Genomic DNA, 19,349 nt, shown 5'->3' on the forward strand with positions numbered 1-19,349 from the left:
TCGCTGGGAGTTCAGGATCCCACTAGAGGTTACACAGACCATCGGAATGCTTGTGCTACCAGGAGGGGAGGAAAAGGCAGGTACAAGATTGTATGTATACTATCAGAGCAACCAGTCACAACAGGAACGCACTCAACACATATTCATGGAGCACTTGCTTGCCCCGTGAATGGTTCGGGGCACCAGGGACACAGCAAGAAACACAAGAGCCCAGGCCTTCGTGAAGCTTTCATTTGAGTTGTGGGAGGCAGACACAGTACAGGAAAAGTTACATGCCAGAGTCAATTAGAGGGCGTTAAGTGTGGGGGAGGACAACAGAGACGGAGCACGGGGTGGGTGGAGAAAGCCACTGAGATGACATGGAACATGCGCATGGAGGGTTATGGACATCCCAGAAGACCATGCCAGGCTGCTGGATCAGCGAATACAAAGAAAGTTCCAACGAGGAACCTAGCATGAGCGAGAGGACTATACTGGGCGGTGGGGGCGGGGGGCGCAGGGCGATCGGCCACATTTCCTCTGGTTTTAATGGCTATTTTATACACACACACACACATTCTCTCTCTCTCTCTCTCTCACTCTCTCTCTCTCAACAGATCCTTCCTTATTTGAGCCAAAGCCACAAATTTCATTCTAGAGGGAAGGAGGAGTTTACAGCAAAGGCCTCATGAGACACAGACAGTTTCATTACGAATGGGGCCAGGGACAAAATAGAAGAGAAAGGAGATGTGACAAAAGCTAAAACACAGAAAAGGAGACACAGAGAAAACCATTCGGAAAGACAGAGGCATGTTCTGGATGATTCTGAGGAGGAGGAAGGCAGTGCAGGGCCAGAGAACAGCTGGGTGTTGGGGGTGGCACCTCTACCGTCTAGCCCATTCCAGCAGGGAATGGGGGCGAGGCTGCAGGCAGGCGCGGGGCACACAAGCGGTGGGCTGGGGTGGACAGATGACAGCCTCCAATTAGGCGAGGCTCAACAAAACTCAATGGCTTTGGTTGCTACTTTTAGAAAAACAGGTATCAATGTTACTTGAAATTTTAGGAGAGAAACCTAAAATGGTCTCCTGTGCCTACAGCCAGTAGCAGAAAGTCCTGGGTGCAGGAGGGGGTGCTGCTGGTGGGGTGCCAGGCAGAGTGAGGCCAGGCAAGGAAGCCTGCAGGACAGATGTACCTCTTTCAGCTTCTTGGCCCAGGGCTTCTGTGCCTTCCGAAAGCCGTCCTCGGCTTCCTTGGTCTCCTTGAAGCCGCCCATCATCTGCTTGTGAAAGGCTTCCTTCTGCCAGTTCTTGATCTTCTCGAAGTCATCGTTCATTAGTGAGGCCTTCACCTCGAGGTGCAGCTCACTCACCCTCTCTGCCTCGGACATGAAGGCCATCCAGGCCTTCTCCACGGTCCCGTACTGGGGCCCTGCACAGGGGAGAGAAGCTGTGGGTCACCCAGCGCCGGGCATGGTGGGGTCTCCTCTGCTTACACCTCGGCTGTTCAATGTGGGCATTTAGACCACAGAGGGTTTCCTTTCGGGGTTTCAGACATTTTTCTCTCAGGGACCCTGTGCCTTTTTCAGTTCCTGAAGCTGAATTTGCTTTGCTACTTGTGTTAGGAAAATTGGGGTATTACATCCCTTTCCTTTATTTTTATTTTTATTTTTTGAGATGGAGTTTCGCTCTTGTTGTCCCGGCTGGAGTGCAGTGGTGTGATCTTGGCTCACTGCAAACTCTGTCTCCTGGGTTCAAGTGATTCTCCTGCCTCAGCCTCCCAAGTAGCTGGGATTACAGGCGCCTGCCACCACGCCCAGCTAAATTTTTGTATTTTTAGTAGAGACGGGGTTTCACCATGTTGGCCAGGCTGATCTCAAACTCCTGACCTCAGGTGATCCACTCGCCTCAGCCTCCCAAAGTGCAGGGATTACAGGCGTGAGCCACTGCGTCTGGCCATTCCTTTCCTTTATTTAAAGCCACTGAACTCTTTAAAAACTCCAATTTCCACATCTTAGAAGTCTTAATTTACTTAACAGTGGCCAAAGAAGGGGGGACCTTCTGAAGTGAGCAGACGCTTCTCCCAGGTTTTGGGCACCCATCCACATCATGCCAACGCTGCTCCTGGCGTGGCTCCTATCTGCCCTGCTTGGCCCTTGGCTAGACCTGCGCTGCCTCCCTTTGCAGGACCGTGTTCATTCACTCCCAGAAAGAGCCTGGCTCTGAGCACAAGCTCGAGAACACTGGAACGAAGACGGTCCCCTCAGCAGAATGGAAGCCCATCCTGCAGGAGGCAGGAGAGGAGGAAGCAGGAGCCTGCTCTGGACCAGAGCTTTGTAAACCTCAAGCTCTAACTGACAGCTGGATCCCAGGAGAGGGGCTGGAGCAGGTGGAAATGAAATGATGACAGTGCCACCGACCGAGGGAGCAGACCTACCCCAGGCCCCTCCTCCGCCACGTGCCTGCTCCACAGCCTGGGCACACACCCTACCCTAAGGACCGGGCTAAGCCCACACACACAACCCATGTCAGCATGACGGGAAAGGACAGGCAGCTGGACTAGACCTGGTTTGCCTGGGGCCTGGCTCCCCAGTTGGCTCCTGAGGACAGCTGGTCAGCAAAGGAGAGCCTGCCCCAAAACACACCTTGTGAAACCTGCGCTGCTCTGCTTCTGTGCCGGAAAGCCTGTAATCAGTCAAGCTCCCCCTTCACTGCTGGGAAGTGTGTTCTAAACACGTCCCCTGTCCACACAACAGTGGCAGTGACGAAGCTGCAGAAGCTTCTGAGCTTTTCGGTGGGGACAGAAGGGGGTGAAACCTCTGCCATACAGCACCTATAATTATTCCCTTAAAATTTAAACTCAGAAAGACTGCCAGGTGTTGCCAGCTAGTCTTATCTGACCTGCTACATGGCCAAGTTTAAAAATAAACGGCTCTCTGTGTTAGAAACCAAGGTGCCGAGCAGCAAGGCCTCCCACAGGATAGGAACTTACCCGAGCTCTGAGTTAACTCGGCAAGGGCAAGTGTATCCTATGGATGACAAGGGCTGTAGTCCTGTGTCCCCGAGGGAAGTGGACAAAAGTTCATGGAGCCTGTGCCTGCTGGTGATGGACACTAATGCTCCCCATAAAAATCACACTCTGCTCTGGAACTCGGAAATACACTCTTGCCCCAATCTTAAAAGACAGAAAACTTGCATAGAGAGGGTCACAACGTGCCCAGAGCCCGTAGCTGGGGCATAGCTGCCTCCAGGCCACAGGACTTGTGCCGGGGCCTCCCTACCCTTCTCCACGAGCTGCCTCCAGCGCCGGGCCCACTCAGTGAGCTGCTGCGCGTACGCCTTCTCGATGCGCGCCCGCTCATGCAGGCAGTTCATGAGGTCGCTGCACAGGCGGTGGCCATCGTCGATCCGCTTCACAGTCCGCTTGTAGTTCCCGACCTAGGAGACACAACTAGCTGGGAGGCAGGAGGCTTGGGGCAGCCTGTCCTTCGCTGCTGCACAAATGGCCTCCATGCCAACCAGGCCCTGATGCACTCCTGGGGTCACGTTTACCACACCCCACTCCCAGAGTTTGAAAGGCACCCCGTGTAGTTAATGAACCTATTTTTATTATTAATGAGATCATACACATCACAGAACGAGGGCTTCTCAATGTTCTTTAGGTTGGGTACCAAGCAGAAACTGGGCCGTGGGTCAGGAAGGGAGGCTGACTGGCTCAGGAAGGGCTATCATGGAAGGGGCGGGGCTGAGGATGCCTAGAAGAGCACCTCATACAGACTGAGAAGCTAGGGCCGGCTTCCTGGAGTAGGTGACATCTAACCAAAGCCTTCTGCTTTGATGACATCCATCACGTGCTGGGTTATTACTTCCCAATCACAGCCGTAAAAACTTTTCCACTTCCTGAGCACCTACCATGTGCCAGGCAACCTGCTAGGCGTTTTACACCTCCAAATATTATCTCCCCCAACCTAGTAGGAATAAGTGTCCCCATTTTACAGATGAGGAAACAAAGGCTTAGAGAAGTTACATGGTTAGTCAAGATCCTGCAGCCACAGTGGCTAGGCTGGAGCTGAAGGCAGTTTTTTTTTTTTTTTTTTTGAGACAGTCTCACTGCCGTCAGGCTGGAGTGCAGTGGCGCGATCTCAGCTCACTGCAACCTCCGCCTCCCAGGTTCAAGCGATTCTTCTGTCTCAGCCTCCTGCCTCCTGAGTAGCTGGGACTACAGGCACGCATGCCATCATACCCAGCTAATTTTTGTATTTTTAATGGAGACAGGGTTTCACCATGTTGGCCAGGATGGTCTCGATCTCCCGACCTTGTGATCCGCCCGCGTCAGCTTCCCAAAACGTTGGGATTACAGGTGTGAGCCACCACGCCCAGCCCAAAGGCAGTTTTTCAAAGCGTTCTAGGTAGGACTGTCTTGATGGCAAACGTTTTGCAGGGCTGAGTTTTGACTGCCTTTTTTCGCATATGAAAAGAGAAACTAGTTCATCTAAGTTATAAGTATTAAAAGAGTAACTGAGGAAATGTTAATGGCTAATTTGGGGTGAAAATGAAAACGTTTGGTGTGTTTCCTTCTTTGAGCTGCTGGCTTGAAAGGATACAGTCGCTGATAACTTGAGCACCCAAAGGAAATATGACAGAAAGATGATCTCTTTTCAGCCTTTTTCTCCCATTGCCTTCAAAAATCTTAGTCAACCCCTTGTCAGTTTTACCTTTTCTAAAATCTCTTTGCCTGGCCCTGCAGAGATGGGTAAGGGGAGGGAAAGGGGCTGCAGCACCTGCAGGAAGGGCTGTCCCTGAGGCTGAGCTAGATGGGCTGAGATGACTCCATTCCTATGAGAATCAGAATCCTTGTGAACAGCAAAGACCCCTGGAAGGTGGTTAGCCTGGGCAGCCTTCTCCAGAGGCAGATGAGACTTCTAGCTCTGTTCATTCCCTCCAAAGACCTCCCCCAGCAAGGTTGGCAGCTCGTCAGCTCGTCAAAACATGAGCTGAACCTGAGCGTCCACTCCATACTCGAGCAGCTCCTGTGAGGAAGTCAAAAGCGAGCATTTTCACAGCTCATTGGAAGTGACATTATGTGGTAGCTTCCCTTAAAATGAGGCCTTACTGTCATTTTGAAATTGACAGCAGGATGAAAAAAAATACCCAACAAGCGACTCAATATCGGTGAGCTGGTGGCAGAAGGAGCTGAGGTAACACAGCCCTAACTTAGCCTTGACAGTTGACATGAAGCCATGACCTAGAGCTGGTTTTCATCTGCCTATTACCAACAGCATTCAAATTGGTAATCACCATCAAATCATGTACTTTGGTTCTCTTGAAACCTGCTTGCCTCTGATTTTCAGAACCCTTGGTTAAAGCTTTAGGGAAAAGAAAAGGGTATTTCTTAACAAGTCACATGTTGGTACCACCCATCGGCACACACAGGAGCTGCAACACACATTTACACGACAACTCTTGAAACCTGGAAAGCCGCGATGAATACAGGAAGAATGTTTCCGTAAGTACACATCTTAGGTTTCCATGGAAGCTCCCAGTTGGTCCTAGAGGCTGCAGAGGAGCCTGTGCTGGTCCTGTGACCACTGCTGGGGACAAGAGGCCAGCTCTGAGCACAGAGCCAATGGGAGAAGGGGAGCATGCCGAACAGCTGGGATCAAGGCACCCCAGCAACACCGGGCATGCTGTCCTGTTAATGAAATGGCTGTGTGGTGGCTCGTGACAGGCCATCACTGCAAGTCTCTCTCGCCATAAACCACCAGGGACAGAGCAATGTGGCCTTCCCACTTCCCTGGGCAAAGCACTGCAGTCATCCCGGGAACAGAGTTACTGCTGGCTGTTTCTCTAGGTTGACATGGAATCTACACACAGGCGAAACTGCCCACTACAGCGTACAATTAGATGAGTGTGAACAAACATATACCGCTGTCTACCGCCTCCACAGCAAGGAACAGGACACTTCCATCTCTCATGCAGTGCCTTTGTGCCCCCTTGCAGCCCCATCGCCTCCCCACACAGCCCCCAGCAACCACAGACATGATTTCTACCCCTTTTCCAGGATGGCAAGGATATATGGAATACACAGTATGCAGCCTGGCTTTTGAGACTGGCTTCTGTCACCCACCATAATGCTTCTGAGACTGATCCATGCTGCTGTCTATGGCAGAAGTTCATTCTTTCTTACTGCTAAGCAGCATCCTATTGTGTAGTTATACCACTATTTTGTTTATCCATTCTTCCTGTTGAAGGCTGCTTGGGTCATTTTCAGTTTGGGGTAATTATGAATAAAGAAGCTATAACGTTCATCTCTTGGTCTTTTGTGGGGACATATGCTTTCAAATCTCTTGGGTGAATACCTAGGAGTGGAAATGTCACATGGCACATGTACGTTTAACCAAAGTGCCAAACTGCTATCCAAAGTGACTGTGCCACTGTGCATTGCCATCAGCAACGTATGGGAGTTCCCCATCCTGCATGCTCCCAGCACTTAGTATTGTCAGGGTATTTTGTTCTGTTATTTTTAGCCATTCTACTTAGTGTAGCAATATTGCATTGTGATTTTAATTTGCATCTTTTTAAAGTCTAATAATACTGGAAATCTTTTCTTATGACTATTTGCCATCTGTATGCCTTCTTGACTAAAGTTTGTTCCTTTTTTTTCTGAGACAGGGTCTTGCTTTGTTGCCCAGGCTAGAGTGCAATGCCACAATCATGGCTCACTGCGGCCTTAACCTCCCAGGCTCAAGTGATCCTCCCACCTCAGCCTCCAGAGTAGCTGGAACTACAGGTGCGCACCACCACACCTGGCTAATTTTTGTATTTTTTGCAGAGACAGGGTTTTGCCATGTTGCCCAGGCTGGTCTTGAATTCCTGCGCTCAAGCGATCCTCCCATCTTGGCCTCCCAAAGTGTTGGGATTACATGTGTAAGCCACAGCGCCTGGCCTGTTCCCTTTTTAATACATTTTTTTTTTAAATCAAAGGTATAATAATGATTTGTTTTTAAAATGCAAAAAAATTAATTTTCAAATATTTAACAAATCAATCATACATTAAAATCAGCACATATGTAGTTAACTATTTCTGCTCTATCAGTTTTGTAATTAAAGAGCTCTCTTCTGCTTTTTCAAAACATGAGCTTGTTTTGGGATAGCCAAATAGCAGAAAACTTTAGGTAGAAACTGAATATAAGCATGCTTTCTCCCAAACATATTAATTGTGATATTAATGGCTTCATTCACAAAATCCTCATTTTTGAACCAGGTATGAAGCTATGTACCTAACTTCCTCTAAATTCAGGCTCACTCCACTCAGAAACTAAGCTACCAAAGACAAATGCTCAGCATACAGGTGCCTGGACGTCCCTTCACTCCCCTGAGGGACTGCCTGGCAGATGGAGGGCCAAGCATGTTCCTACTGAGAGACTCAGCGCTTGGGGACAGGGCACTGGAACTGGGGCACTGGGAGGAGGGGGTGAGAGGTATCCTGAAGGCAATATCCAAAGGGCATCTTCAAGGGCAGGTAGGAGGCTGGCCAGATTAAAGGCGAGGCCAGGGAAATAATTCCGGGCACAGGAAATAGCACTGGCAAAAGGAAGGTGTGTCCTCATGGCGACCCTGGGGCCCTGAGAGAAGTCGGCTGGGAATGGAACACAGAACACAGGGAGCGACTGGCAGTGAGAGAGGGCAGATGCTGAGAAACTGGGAGGGTTAGGCCTGCATCCTGAAAGGTGTCAGGCTTGGGGACTAGTGGGGCTCAGAAGGCTGGCAGGGGTGGGGACATCCTGGAAGGAAGGATTGAGAGCAGCCTCCAAAGAACGGGGCTGCCAGTGGAACCCAGGGCAGGCGAGCCAGGGCAGTGGAATCCTGCCCAGGAACCCAGGAGCTGCCTACCCTCCAGGTGGCGGATACAAGGACAGAGGTCATGGGATCCCTGGGTCCCAGACAGGCTTCTCTGCATACAGCATCCCTGCCTTCTTCAGGTTGTGCCCACCTTGGGAAAGAGAACCTCCATTCTTTTTTTTTTTCTCTTGAGACAGCGTTTCGCTCTCCTTGCCCAGGCTGGAGTACAATGGTGTGATCTCAGCTCACCACAACCTCTGCCTCCTCGGTTCAAGTGATTCTCCTGCCTCAGCCTCCCAAGTAGCTGGGATTACACACATGTGCCACCACGCCTGGCTAATTTTGTATTTTTAGTAGAGACGGGGTTTCTCCATGTTGGTCAGGCTGGTCTTGAACTTCCAACCTCAGGTGATCTGCCCACCTCAGCCTTCCAAAGTGCTGGGATTAAAAGCGTGAGCCACTGTGCCCGGCCAAGAACCTCCTTTCTAGGGTACTCCAAAGGCCGCTCTCCTGCCTCCCAGGGATGGGCCTTGGGGGCCGCATCTCTCACAATCAAGCTCTGCCTCCAAGGAAACCGCTCCCTTCTCCATGCCCTTCCCTGAGCCCAGGACTCACCCTGCTGCCTGCCCTCCTCCAGGCTGCACTCACTCCCTCTCAGTGAGCCAGGCTTCTAATCGTTCCTCTGAGAACCCGGTGTCAGCCAAGCCTCAGTTTTAAAGTCAGCTAGGATGAGGTGGGGGCTGGAATCTCAACCATCCCTGTGCGGAAACACCCGTGCAATCAGGAGCACAGAAAGGGGCTCTACCTGAAACCCAGCGGCTTGTCACAGGCACGCTGGGGGTACTAGCCGAAGAGGCCACGTCAGCTCCTCCATCCTGCTGTGAAGAGTCCAGAGGTGCCTTTCATAAGGACGCTGGGGAAAGTCTGCTGTGCAGACACAGGACTATGCTAAGCTCTGTGGTGCTCTCAACCCCTAACGCCTTCAGATTCTGGGCCCTAAGAGGGTGTGGACCTGTGTCTTTCTAATCCACCACTCTTTCTCCATTGCTTTCCACAGGATCTACCACTCAGCAGGCACCCCATAAAAATGTGAGGTAAAACCATAACATGACCAGAAGAAAATGTACGTGAATACCTTTGTGACTTAGGGTGGGGCTCCTTCAACAAAACTGTTCTTTTTCTTTTTTTTTTGAGACGGAGTCTAGCTCCGTTGCCCAAGCTAGAGTACAGTGGTGCGATCTCGGCTCACTGCGACCTCTGCCTCCTGGGTTCAAGCAATTTTCCTGCCTCAGCCTCCCGAGTAGCTGGGATGACAGCACGAAGGGCACACGGAGATGTCCCGTACGTGGGTACCCAGAGGCATGCGCCTGAGAACAGCAAGGCAGCTCTATGCCTGTAGACTGCAGTCATTAGAGAGTGGGAAAGGCCAAGTGTGGGTAGAGGTGGGTGTATAGCACCCTTTACTGGATATCCTGGTGGAAGAGACTGGGCAGGCCTCAATGCACAACCAGGCAGCCATTCAGCCATGAAGCATGCACGCGCCCTACAATGACCCGGCAGCTTCATTCCGGGCTTACATCCCCACAGAAATGTTCCCTTGGGTCCCAGGACAGGTAGGGGCCTCTCCCTGGGGAATGCACAGGTAAGCACGGGGCTCAGCAGTGCAGGAGAAGGAAGGATGTGCACGACTACGCCGACATACTGACCCAGAACAGAAGGGTGTGGGGCATGATGCCATTTACATCAATTACGAATGTGTGCACATGAAGTAAGGGTGCAGGCCGGGTGCGGTGGCTCAAGCCTGTAATCCCAGCACTTTGGGAGGCCGAGATGGGCGGATCACGAGGTCAGGAGATCGAGACCATCCTGGCTAACACGGTGAAACCCTGTCTCTACTAAAAATACAAAAACTAGCCGGGCGAGGTGGCGGGCGCCTGTAGTCCCAGCTACTCGGGAGGCTGAGGCAGGAGAATGGCGTAAACCCGGGAGGCGGAGCTTGCAGTGAGCTGAGATCAGGCCACTGCACTCCAGTCCGGTCGACAGAGCGAGACTCCGCCTTTAAAAAAATAAAAATAAAAATAAAAAAATAAAAAAAATTAAAAAAATGAAGTAGGGGTGCAAAGTTTATGAGAGCAGATGCTAACAAAAGCTGTAACATTAGAAATAGGGAGGGGGCCTAGATATCAACTGCAGGTGGAGAAATGGAAACAGGAACAGTATTGATGAGCAAATCCCCCTCCTACCTGCCCCCATCCCAGCTCTCTGTGAAGTCTTGGCTCCTTTTCCCCACGGAGGCTTCCCTGATGCAGCCCGTCCTTGCTGGAGCACCAGTGTGGACCACCAGCCCAGTCTACACCACCTGCACCCACAGACAGGGGAGACTCGTCTGAGGACTCCTGCCATCTGGTCCAGCTGGGGGCCATGATGGCCCTTCCGAACACCGTCCCCATGCCCCTTGGGTCACAGCTCGTCTCAAAATTGCCTCGAGCACATTAGCCTCACTTCCCTAGCTAGACTGTAAGCCTCCCGGCAACAGGTACCACACACTGAGTGATTTTCACTAGCGACGGCATCCTAATAGAGCATGCCCACACTTGGCCAGGCAGGGTACTGACAGTTTTACATTCCACCCCACTTAATCTTGTGACAGTGCTAGCCAGGGGATACTATTAATGTCTATTTTTAAAAATTCAATTCAATTCTATTATTTGCGAGAAGGGTATCACTCTATTGCTGAGTAGCTGGGACCACAGGCATGTACCACTACACCTGGCTAATTTTTTCTATTTTTTGTAGAGACAGGTTCTTACTATGTTGCCAGGGCTGATTTCAAACTCCTAGGCTCAAGCAATCCTCCCAACATGACCTCCCAAAGTGCTGGGATTACAGGCATGAGATACTGCATCTGACCTAGTGTCCCTATTTTACAGAAAAGGAAACTGGAGTTTGAAGAGATGCAGTCACTCATGGTCATGCAACAGAAAGAGAGGCCACCTGCCCAAACCTCCCTCAGGCCAGGATCAGAGTCGGTGTAAACTGAGACTTATCAGGTCAACATGAGATGGTGCGTGTGCTTCCAGCCAGCCCTGTGGACTCCAGCAAGTCACAAACAGAATTCCAGACTCCAAGCAGCACACAGGCCCTGCTCCTGTCCCCACTATATGCCAACGAAGTTCCCAGGAACCCCAAGCCTGTAAACTACTAGGACCGGTTGCCGAGGATGAGCTTGATTTTAACCTCAGGATGATCTTCCCCTTTAATCTGTGGCCCTGAAGGCCCAAAAGCACCACAACTGCTCCCTCTGCACCCTGGAGAGGAAGGGCCAAGGGTGAGCCAGCTGTGCCAAGCTGACGTACAGAAGAGCTCCTGGTGGCACCCCTCTCCAGGCAAGTTCGTGGAACCAGAGTCAAATGTTTTATCCAAAGCTGACCAAGTATGCCAAGAAGCTCTAGCATCTCCTCTGCCAGCCTGGCAGACAAGGATGAGGCAACTCTTTAGGAATTCCTTAATTCCAATTCTGTAGCTGGCAACAAGACAGGCAAAATGCTTTCGATACCTTGTTCAAATCCATCAGATTTCCCAGCCCTAACAAGACCTCCTTCCCTTCACCTGCTCTCATGAGGGAAGCAGCACAGATCTGGCCCTGCTCCAAAATGTGTAACTTTGTACAAGTCCCTCTCCATATATTTATGTCCTTTCAGTTGTCAGGTAGAGTCAGAGTTATTCCTGTGAGGACCAAATGGCCCAGGATAGGAGGAGTTTACACTGCAGGGTAGGTTTCTTCCTACCTAGCCAGCTGTGCTCTCCACCTGCCACGGCGATCGCCTGACAAGACCGAACTTCTTCTTCTTCTTCTTCTTCTTCTTTTTTTTTTTTTTTTTTGAGATGGAGTCTCCCTCTGTCGCCCAGGCTGGAGTGCAGTGGCCGGATCTCAGCTCACTGCAACCTCCATCTCCCGGGTTCAAGCACTTCTCTGCCTCAGCCTCCCGAGTAGCTGGGACTACAGGCGCCCGCCACCTCGCCTGGCTAATTTTTTGTATTTTTTAGTAGAGACGGGGTTTCACCGGGTTAGCCAGGTTGGTCTCGATCTCCTGACCTCGTGATCCGCCCATCTCGGCCTCCCAAAGTGCTGGGATTACAGGCTTGAGCCACCGCGCCCGGCCAAGACCGAACTTCTTGCTAAGCCATTTCTTCATCTGTCTAGGGGTCGGGGTGGGGGGTGAGGTGAGCCTTCACAATTCCAGGGTTTCTGATCAAAGATGATGTTGACAGTTCCTGGCATATCTGAGCAGCTCTGGGTCAAATATTTGACTCTGGTTCCATGGGCTTGCCTGCAAAGGCACCACCAGAGCTTCTTCCTTCCCTGGCTCAGCTCAGACCAGCTGGCTCGCCCCTGGCCCTTCCTCTCCAGGGTGCAGAGGGAGCAGTTTCCAGCCTGTTGATGCCACCAGCTGGCTGGCTCCCCACTGAAGCATTCATCACTCCATTTTTGAGCATCTGGCAACACCCCCTTGCCACTGAGAGGTATTTAAGGAACGTCCACTGTGTGGGAAGGGCCACGAGGCCCTAGGGATATAGTGGTGAACAAACTGCCATTAGACTGTCCCTCATGGAACTTCTGGCCAGAAAAATGATGCAATGAGGCAGTGACACTTTCCGAGAAGGAACACTCTGGGTGGTCAGGGCTGCCTGGAGGAAACGATGTTTGAGGCGGTAGCTGAAGGCAGCTCTGAGGCAAGGCCGCTTTCTCACAGCTGAGGAAAATGCCATCCATGAGACCCACGGAGAGCAAGATGGGGGCTCTGCTGCCCCGGGACACCTCCCCACAGCTCACCCCTCTCCCGGTGGACACGTGCTGCTGCATGCCAAAATGCGTCAAAATAGTGGGTTCTGAGGGCAACTACTATGTCTCTATATGTCTCCATCATCCATGCCAGGCAGAGAGAGGACACCCTATCTTCTCAGAGCCCAAATGGTGCTGGGAGCTGGGATTTCCATTCCCCCTGGAAAGGAAGGGACTGAGAAGTTGCTGAGACCTCAGAGGCACGGCCAACAAAACAACTCATGATCCTTTATCTATCAGTTCTTTTTTTTTTTTTGAGACAGAGTCTCGCTCTGTCGTCCAAGCTGGAGTGCAGTGGTGCATCTCGGCTCACTGCAACCTCCACCTCCTGGGTTCAAGTGATTCTCCTGCCTCAGCCTCCCAAGTAGCTGGGATTACAGGTGTGCGCCACCATGCCCGGCTAATTTTTGTATTTTTAGTAAAGACAGGGCTTCGCCATGTTGGCCAGGCTGCTCTTGAACTCCTGACCTCAAGTGATCCACCGGCCTGTCTCCCAAAGTGTTGGATTACAGGCGTGAGCCACCGCGCCCAGGCTATTTATCAGTTCTTAATCCTGCGAGTCACACGAGCTCTCTCCATGGTAGCTAAAAGGAATGAACTCTCAGCGTGTCATGAGCCAGTAACTTCATGGCCAGCAGAAGAGCAGCTCCCGGCGCTTCTGCCACATTCCTGAGAGAGTCACATAAGCACAGCCAGCTGCAGGGACTCACCGGGCCTTCACAGCTACAAAGCTTTCAGGGAAATCCAGGGCCTGAGTCAGTTTATCCCTAAGCAACCCGTGTCCCAGGCAGCTAGCGGGGGCTTCTGGACTGAGTCCCTTCTCCTTAGGACTGTGCCCTGCAGAGTCACTACCTCTCACCCACCTTCCCTGGGGAGGGTGTGCGTGTGCCTGGCAGATGTTGTATCCTGTACACATCTGCCAGGCGTCCCCACGGTGACAGCTTCAGGCAACTTTCTTCCAACCTGTCCTAACCCCTACGCTGAATCCTCCTTTCCGAACGAGGATGACTGTTGATACTAGGGTTGTGAAATCTGTGATGTGTGTTTGAAACACCAAAGAGTAACAGGTGTCCTTGAAATATTATCAAGTCTGTGCCTCACTTTCAGGTGCCAAACTACAATTTCCACATCCTCATTTCTATGGGATTCCACTCGTCCTGGTCCCCAAACTTCCTGCCAGCTCGTCCACCACTGGACTCCCAACTTGTCTCAGCCCTGGAATGTAGGCCCTCGGAGTTCCATACTGCGGTGCTACCTTGAACCACAAGCTCAGACTAATACCTAGCCTCACTGGGGATCTCCATCTGCAAATGAGGTGATGCTATTTACCTTGCAGAGCCCAGGAGGGTTAGAGATTCGGAATCGCCTTGAGTCTGATCTGCAATCCCAGCTTGATTCTGACCCAGCACTAGTCCTGCCTTTCCTTGGGGTCTCACTTCTGTCTCAACTTGGAGTTTTCAGTTCTTGCCCCCAACACTTACTGGCCATATCCTCTGTTTCTGAAACCTGTATCCTCAAGTACGAAGCTGAAGAAAATGGAGCTCACTACCCCGAAAGCACTCCCCACTGTTTGATTATTTAAAAGCATAAATCCCAGATTTCAACAACCTTAAAGACCCACTGAGTTATGAATCTCTAACTGAAATGTTCAAAATGACAAAATAAAAAATAGATGACACAGAAACCCAGAAATTGCAATTTTTAGATCCTAACTCCAAAGGCAGAACACATAAGATAAATAATGTAGACTGGAAGGATGTGTTTGCGCAAAGTTGTGTTGAACTGAACTCTTCCTCGAGGTCGTCGGCCAGGTTCCCCATGCTCTGCTCCCTTGGTGCATGTTACAGAGATATCGAGAAGGCCCTGCGACACCCTACATGGCGTTCACACGCGCAGCATATGCCACCCTGTGTGCCATAGCCCCCAAGACCCCACCCTGGAGCCCTGGGTCTCTGGGAAGACAGGCACTGCTCACTTGCCTTCAGCTGAGCACCCAGCAAGTGGCAGGAATTTGGTCCGTGGCTGCTGCTTTTGCTTTCCCTCACTCCTCAGGGATGCACCCCCACTGACGCAGGCATCACCTTGCTGGAAGAGCCGCCATGGTGAGGTCACCTGCCCGGTCCCTAAGCTTGCTGAAGACCTGAGGCTTTTGGCAGAATCCCCGAGGCACCCCCTGACTGACGGGGAGTGTGAGACATCCAAAACTGGCTCGACCCCTAAGGTCCAAAGCCAATGATCTAGTGAGGAAACTGCCAGCTGGGAAAAGCTGGAGGAGCAATTCTTCCAGGAAGCCTCCCTGTGTCCTTCCGTTCCCTCCTCTCCCCAGTTTGGTGCTTCCACAGCCCCCCATACTGCACTCCAGTCTACCTCCACCCTGGTCCTAGCCCCTGTACCTGAATCCTGGTTTACTTCATGACTCCTGTTACCCTACCAGTCCCCACTACTGGAATGTGGGCTCCTCTCCCCATCTCGGTACCTGGGCACCCCAGCTCTGCCCCCCTGCAAGTGCCCAGCTCAAACAATTGTTTATCCACACGTCTCCATGGAGCTAAGCCACCACAGTCTAACGAGCACTACAGACCCCACCTGCTTTAAAATGAACGGAGATTTGTTACTGAGTAGAGAGGAAAAACAGGTCTCTTAAACAGTTTTAAAAAGTTACTCTGAAACCACTGAAATCAAGTAAGAAAATAGAATTTTATCTTCATCTACAGAAATGCACACAAAAAAATTTTTAATTTTATCTCCAGAAGACAAGCTTCTTGACAGCACAAAAGCCCGAAGTGCTAAATTCCCTCAACACAAAAACCAAAGAACTCTTTCTCTGCATTTAGAATGATGGCATTTAGACGGGGGAGACAGGTCTGCCTGCACAACAGAAGGAAAGGTGACTTCACTCATCCACCTTTTCCTGTCTCCACATGTGCGATGCTCCCGCGTGTGGCTGCAGAAACGGTAAGTGTAGAGAGGACGCTCAGAGACCACTCAGGCTCGGGAGTCATCTAGACTCGGCCCCGCCATGCAGGTGTTCTGTGACCTCAGACAAGATAAACTCTGGGTGTCAACAGGCTCATTGGTCCGCCGACCCAGGGCCCAACTACCAGCAGGAGCCGTCCCTGGCCTGGGCCTGACCTGTGACGGTACACCCCAAATTCTGCTTTCTCTTCTTCCACTAAAAGTGGAACTTGATTCTTCCCAGTATCGGGAATGACTGAGCACACAGGCCGAAGACAATGTTGTAGATGTCATACATGAAAGAGCTGAAAACAAAATGACAGATTCGACGGCCTGTGGCAGCCAGCCAAAATAAACTGCCCGGCTGGCTCCCTGCAGTGCTCCTGGGTGGATGGGTAAAGGGGATTGATGCTGGCGGGGCTGGTCCCTGCCCTGTTTGCCCTGCACACAGGAAGCTGCCTATGGGAACCAGGCCACTTCTGCAGCTACTAGAACCCAGCAGGCGAGGCTCCTGTGAAAGCTTCAGTCACATCTACCTGACCACCCACCGCCACCCACTCCTTCAAGTATGTAAGTCCCTCCCATGTGCTGTGCATGGCACCAGGCCCTGGCAACACCAGCCAAGCAGGGCTTCCCTGCTCCTGCCAAGCTAGGGGACAGTGGCCATGGAGCGATGGCAGCAGTGCTGAAAACTATCCAAGGGAAATGGCAGTCACTTGTGGAACTGTCTTGTGCTGCTGCTGGCCTGTGAGCTCCAAGAGGACAAGGGACTGTCCCTGTCACATTCACCTCTGTGTCCCAGTCCCAAGCTCAGGCCAGGCATGAGCCTGACTGACTGATCAAAGGGGACAAAGGATGGCTTGGTTAAAACCCATCACATCATGAGAAAAACCTCCATTACTGGGTAGAGATTGGGCAGCAAAGGCTGCTTTTTGCTCTAATCTCAATGTCAAAGTCTGTCCAATGTTGACTTCTGTCTTTGCTTAGGTTGTGTATTCTGAACTGTGAAAACCACCTATTCAAAAACACCTAATTCTGAAGAGTCACGAGGTTCAGGGTCAGCCAAACTTGGCCAAGACAAAGGCAGCCCACATGTTGAGGGCCCTGATCTGCCCCATAGGACGACAAAGTCTATCTGAACCATAATGGGAATGTCCACTATAGCTCAGGGGGAGGGTCACCCACGTAAGAAGGGCAGGATCTTAGGAAAACTATTTTCTCACGGGCTTAGAAGAAATTCACGTCAATACAACTCATTCCTGAAAAAGGTAGGTATACAGCGCTCTGAAGAGCGGGCTGCAGCAGCCTGTTCAGAAATCCCAGAATCGCCAAATGCCATCAGAAACGCAACTCTCCGCAAAACAAGGATAGCCTTAAACGAAGATTATGCAATATACACCATGTCTACATTTTGTGTGTAACATCGGGGTAGGAAAAAAAAGTTTTTGCCAAAAGAGAAAAAAAGTATCACACACAATTCTAGCCTCTTGGTGGGTGTTCTCTGTAATTCTTACAACCATCCTGGAAGTAGGAAATTAGCAATGCCATGTTACAGCCTAGGAAATGCTGGAGAGCACAGGGGAAGACTGCCCAAGCCTGCCCAGAGCGGTCAGGGGCCACACCAGGCAGGTCACAGATCTCTGTGGATGGGAGCCTGGGGTGGCTCAGCTTGGCTAGAAGAGCCAGGGAGTCCAGCTGGCTGTCAACACATGCTTGTGTCTTGGCCATGCAAAAGAGTATGCTTCTATTTTGAAGGTGATGCGGAAAACTGAAGCTTCCCAGCAGGGCAGGGAGCTGTCCAATCTGCTTTTCTAGATGGGCTACCTGGCAGTGGGGTGGAGACTGAGGAGTTGATGCCTTAATCCTTGCTCATGGTTCAGCAGATACCAGTTCAGTGAAAAGAAAGAATTAATGGTAATTTTTAGAAACTTTAGTGAAACTAATGTGGATCACTAACCTTCTAGGAGCCATGTCTGAGCACGGTGGGGTGATAATTAAGCTGATGCACACCCTGTCCCGAGGAACCCGTGGCTGTGGGCACACCGTTCCCGCAGGGCTGACACAGGCAGGCCATCACAGGGAAAAGTCCATCGGGGTCGGCGTGTGGAGACAGCTGGACAGCAGAAAGAGCCTGTCACTGCTGCTGAGCACGAGGTGGTATTGTCGTTCGCTCACTTCGTGCTTGTGCTCAGGGCACTGCTCAGCCGCCTCCTTACTGCTCTGGCTCTAGGAGGCCCGAGGCTGTGCTCTCACATAGGGTGCCCAGGACTTAGCCCAGGGCCTGGGTCATGGCAGCTTCTAAATATGTGTCCTATAAAATCGGTATGGAAGGATGGGGAAAGTATCGCTCCACATGGACAATGAATATGAAGGCGTTATCACATGATGAGCTGTCCTGCAGTGCTAGAGTCTGAGAGAAACCAGCCAGACTGACAGCGAGTTACAAACAACCTACAGGGAGCGCCTTCCTGGCAGGGAACGGTAAATGTTGAGTCACGTGCCAACTCTTCGGGGCTAACATTCCCAGAATATTTGACACAAGATACTTATGTTCTCTTCATCTCCCCAAATATTCTTCTCAGGGGCTCTTTGTGCCCATAAGATAGTGCAGAGAGGTCAGACCCAGCCTGGCTTCATCCAGGAGATCTGAGCTCTAAATGCACGGCCAGCTGACAGCTGTGCAGAAATCCCGTCTCCGGGGAGCTTTTGTGGAGGCAGACTCAGGCTCCAGTTCCTAAAATAAGTGGCGTCTGCCCTCCTAGCCTGGCCCCCAAGGAGCCCTCAGAGATGCAGGCAGCGGCTCTCAGCCCTGCTGGGGACAGACCTGTCATCCTGTTCCCAGAGCCCACTGAGGGCAAGGGAGGCCAGGAAGCACCGGTGACACTTGAAAAGTCCCATGGCCCACAGCCTAGGCCCTTTGTACACCAGCTCCCAGAACCAAAGAGAAGGCCTGGAAGCAGTGCCCAGAAGTGGAGAGGCAGGAGGAGGACCCCTGGGCTCCTGCAAGAAGTCAGGAAAACTTGCCAGAAGCAGCCAAGCTTCCATACCCTGCTGTGAAGCCTGTGGGCAGACCAGACCAGGCTCTGACTTGCTAAGGGAGTGACCCACCTGGGGAACTGCCTCCACCTGGCCCCCGCCACCGTAATCCCACACGACTTCCCATCTCGCTCCAAAACTGGCCCTTAGCTCCAAAAACGTCAAGGTGCTCAGCACTCTGTAAGACCACACTCATTCAGGCTCCAGACTTGGTTCCAACCTGGAATGCCATCCCCTCTACTTGTTTCCAATTCTTGGCCCAACCCTCCTCAGCCCCAGGCCTCCTGGCTGACTCTGCCCAGCAGACCATGTCACTGAGAGGCAGAGCGTGGGGTGGTCCCTCCTGCTCTCATACTCCATAAGCATCTTCTTTGTGGGAACTGGATCCCCTCTCTGCTCTTCCTCTTTTTTTTTTTCCCTGTATCTACGGGGTGGGGGAATGCAGGAGGTACTCCTTCCGAATACGCATTAAATAGCTCTATTCAGCATCATGTCCCTGTGGGTAACCTCTCCTCCCACAGGTCAGTATGGGTTCCTTCATTCGTCTAGTAAGCATCCGAGTGTAGCAATGTCCCTGGCCCATGCTGCCTTTCCTGCCCCTTCCCCCAGGGCAACCCCAGCAAATCGTACAGTACCTGGCATGATGAACTGCCTAGTGTCTACCTTATTCCTGCAAATGTCACAGCCAAAGGCTCCTG

The 19,349-nt window shown here is 51.6% G+C and overlaps 1 protein-coding gene across 4 annotated transcripts in view; it reads right to left on the minus strand.

Annotated features, from left to right (window-relative positions):
* The window catches only part of PACSIN2 (protein kinase C and casein kinase substrate in neurons 2), a 146,287-nt gene that overhangs the window by 18,727 nt on the left and 108,211 nt on the right, over nt 1–19,349 (minus strand). For all 4 annotated transcript variants that reach the window (XM_011945136.1, XM_011945135.1, XM_011945139.1 and 1 more), the window contains exons 3-4: nt 3,257–3,413; nt 1,172–1,407 (exon numbers count right to left, since the gene is read on the minus strand). In XM_011945136.1, coding sequence (XP_011800526.1) covers nt 1,172–1,407; nt 3,257–3,413 — 393 coding nt within the window. The remainder of the gene's footprint in view (nt 1–1,171; nt 1,408–3,256; nt 3,414–19,349) is intronic.

Source organism: Colobus angolensis, unplaced genomic scaffold, assembly GCF_000951035.1.
Source record: "Colobus angolensis palliatus isolate OR3802 unplaced genomic scaffold, Cang.pa_1.0 Scaffold239, whole genome shotgun sequence".
NCBI lineage: Eukaryota > Metazoa > Chordata > Mammalia > Primates > Cercopithecidae > Colobus > Colobus angolensis.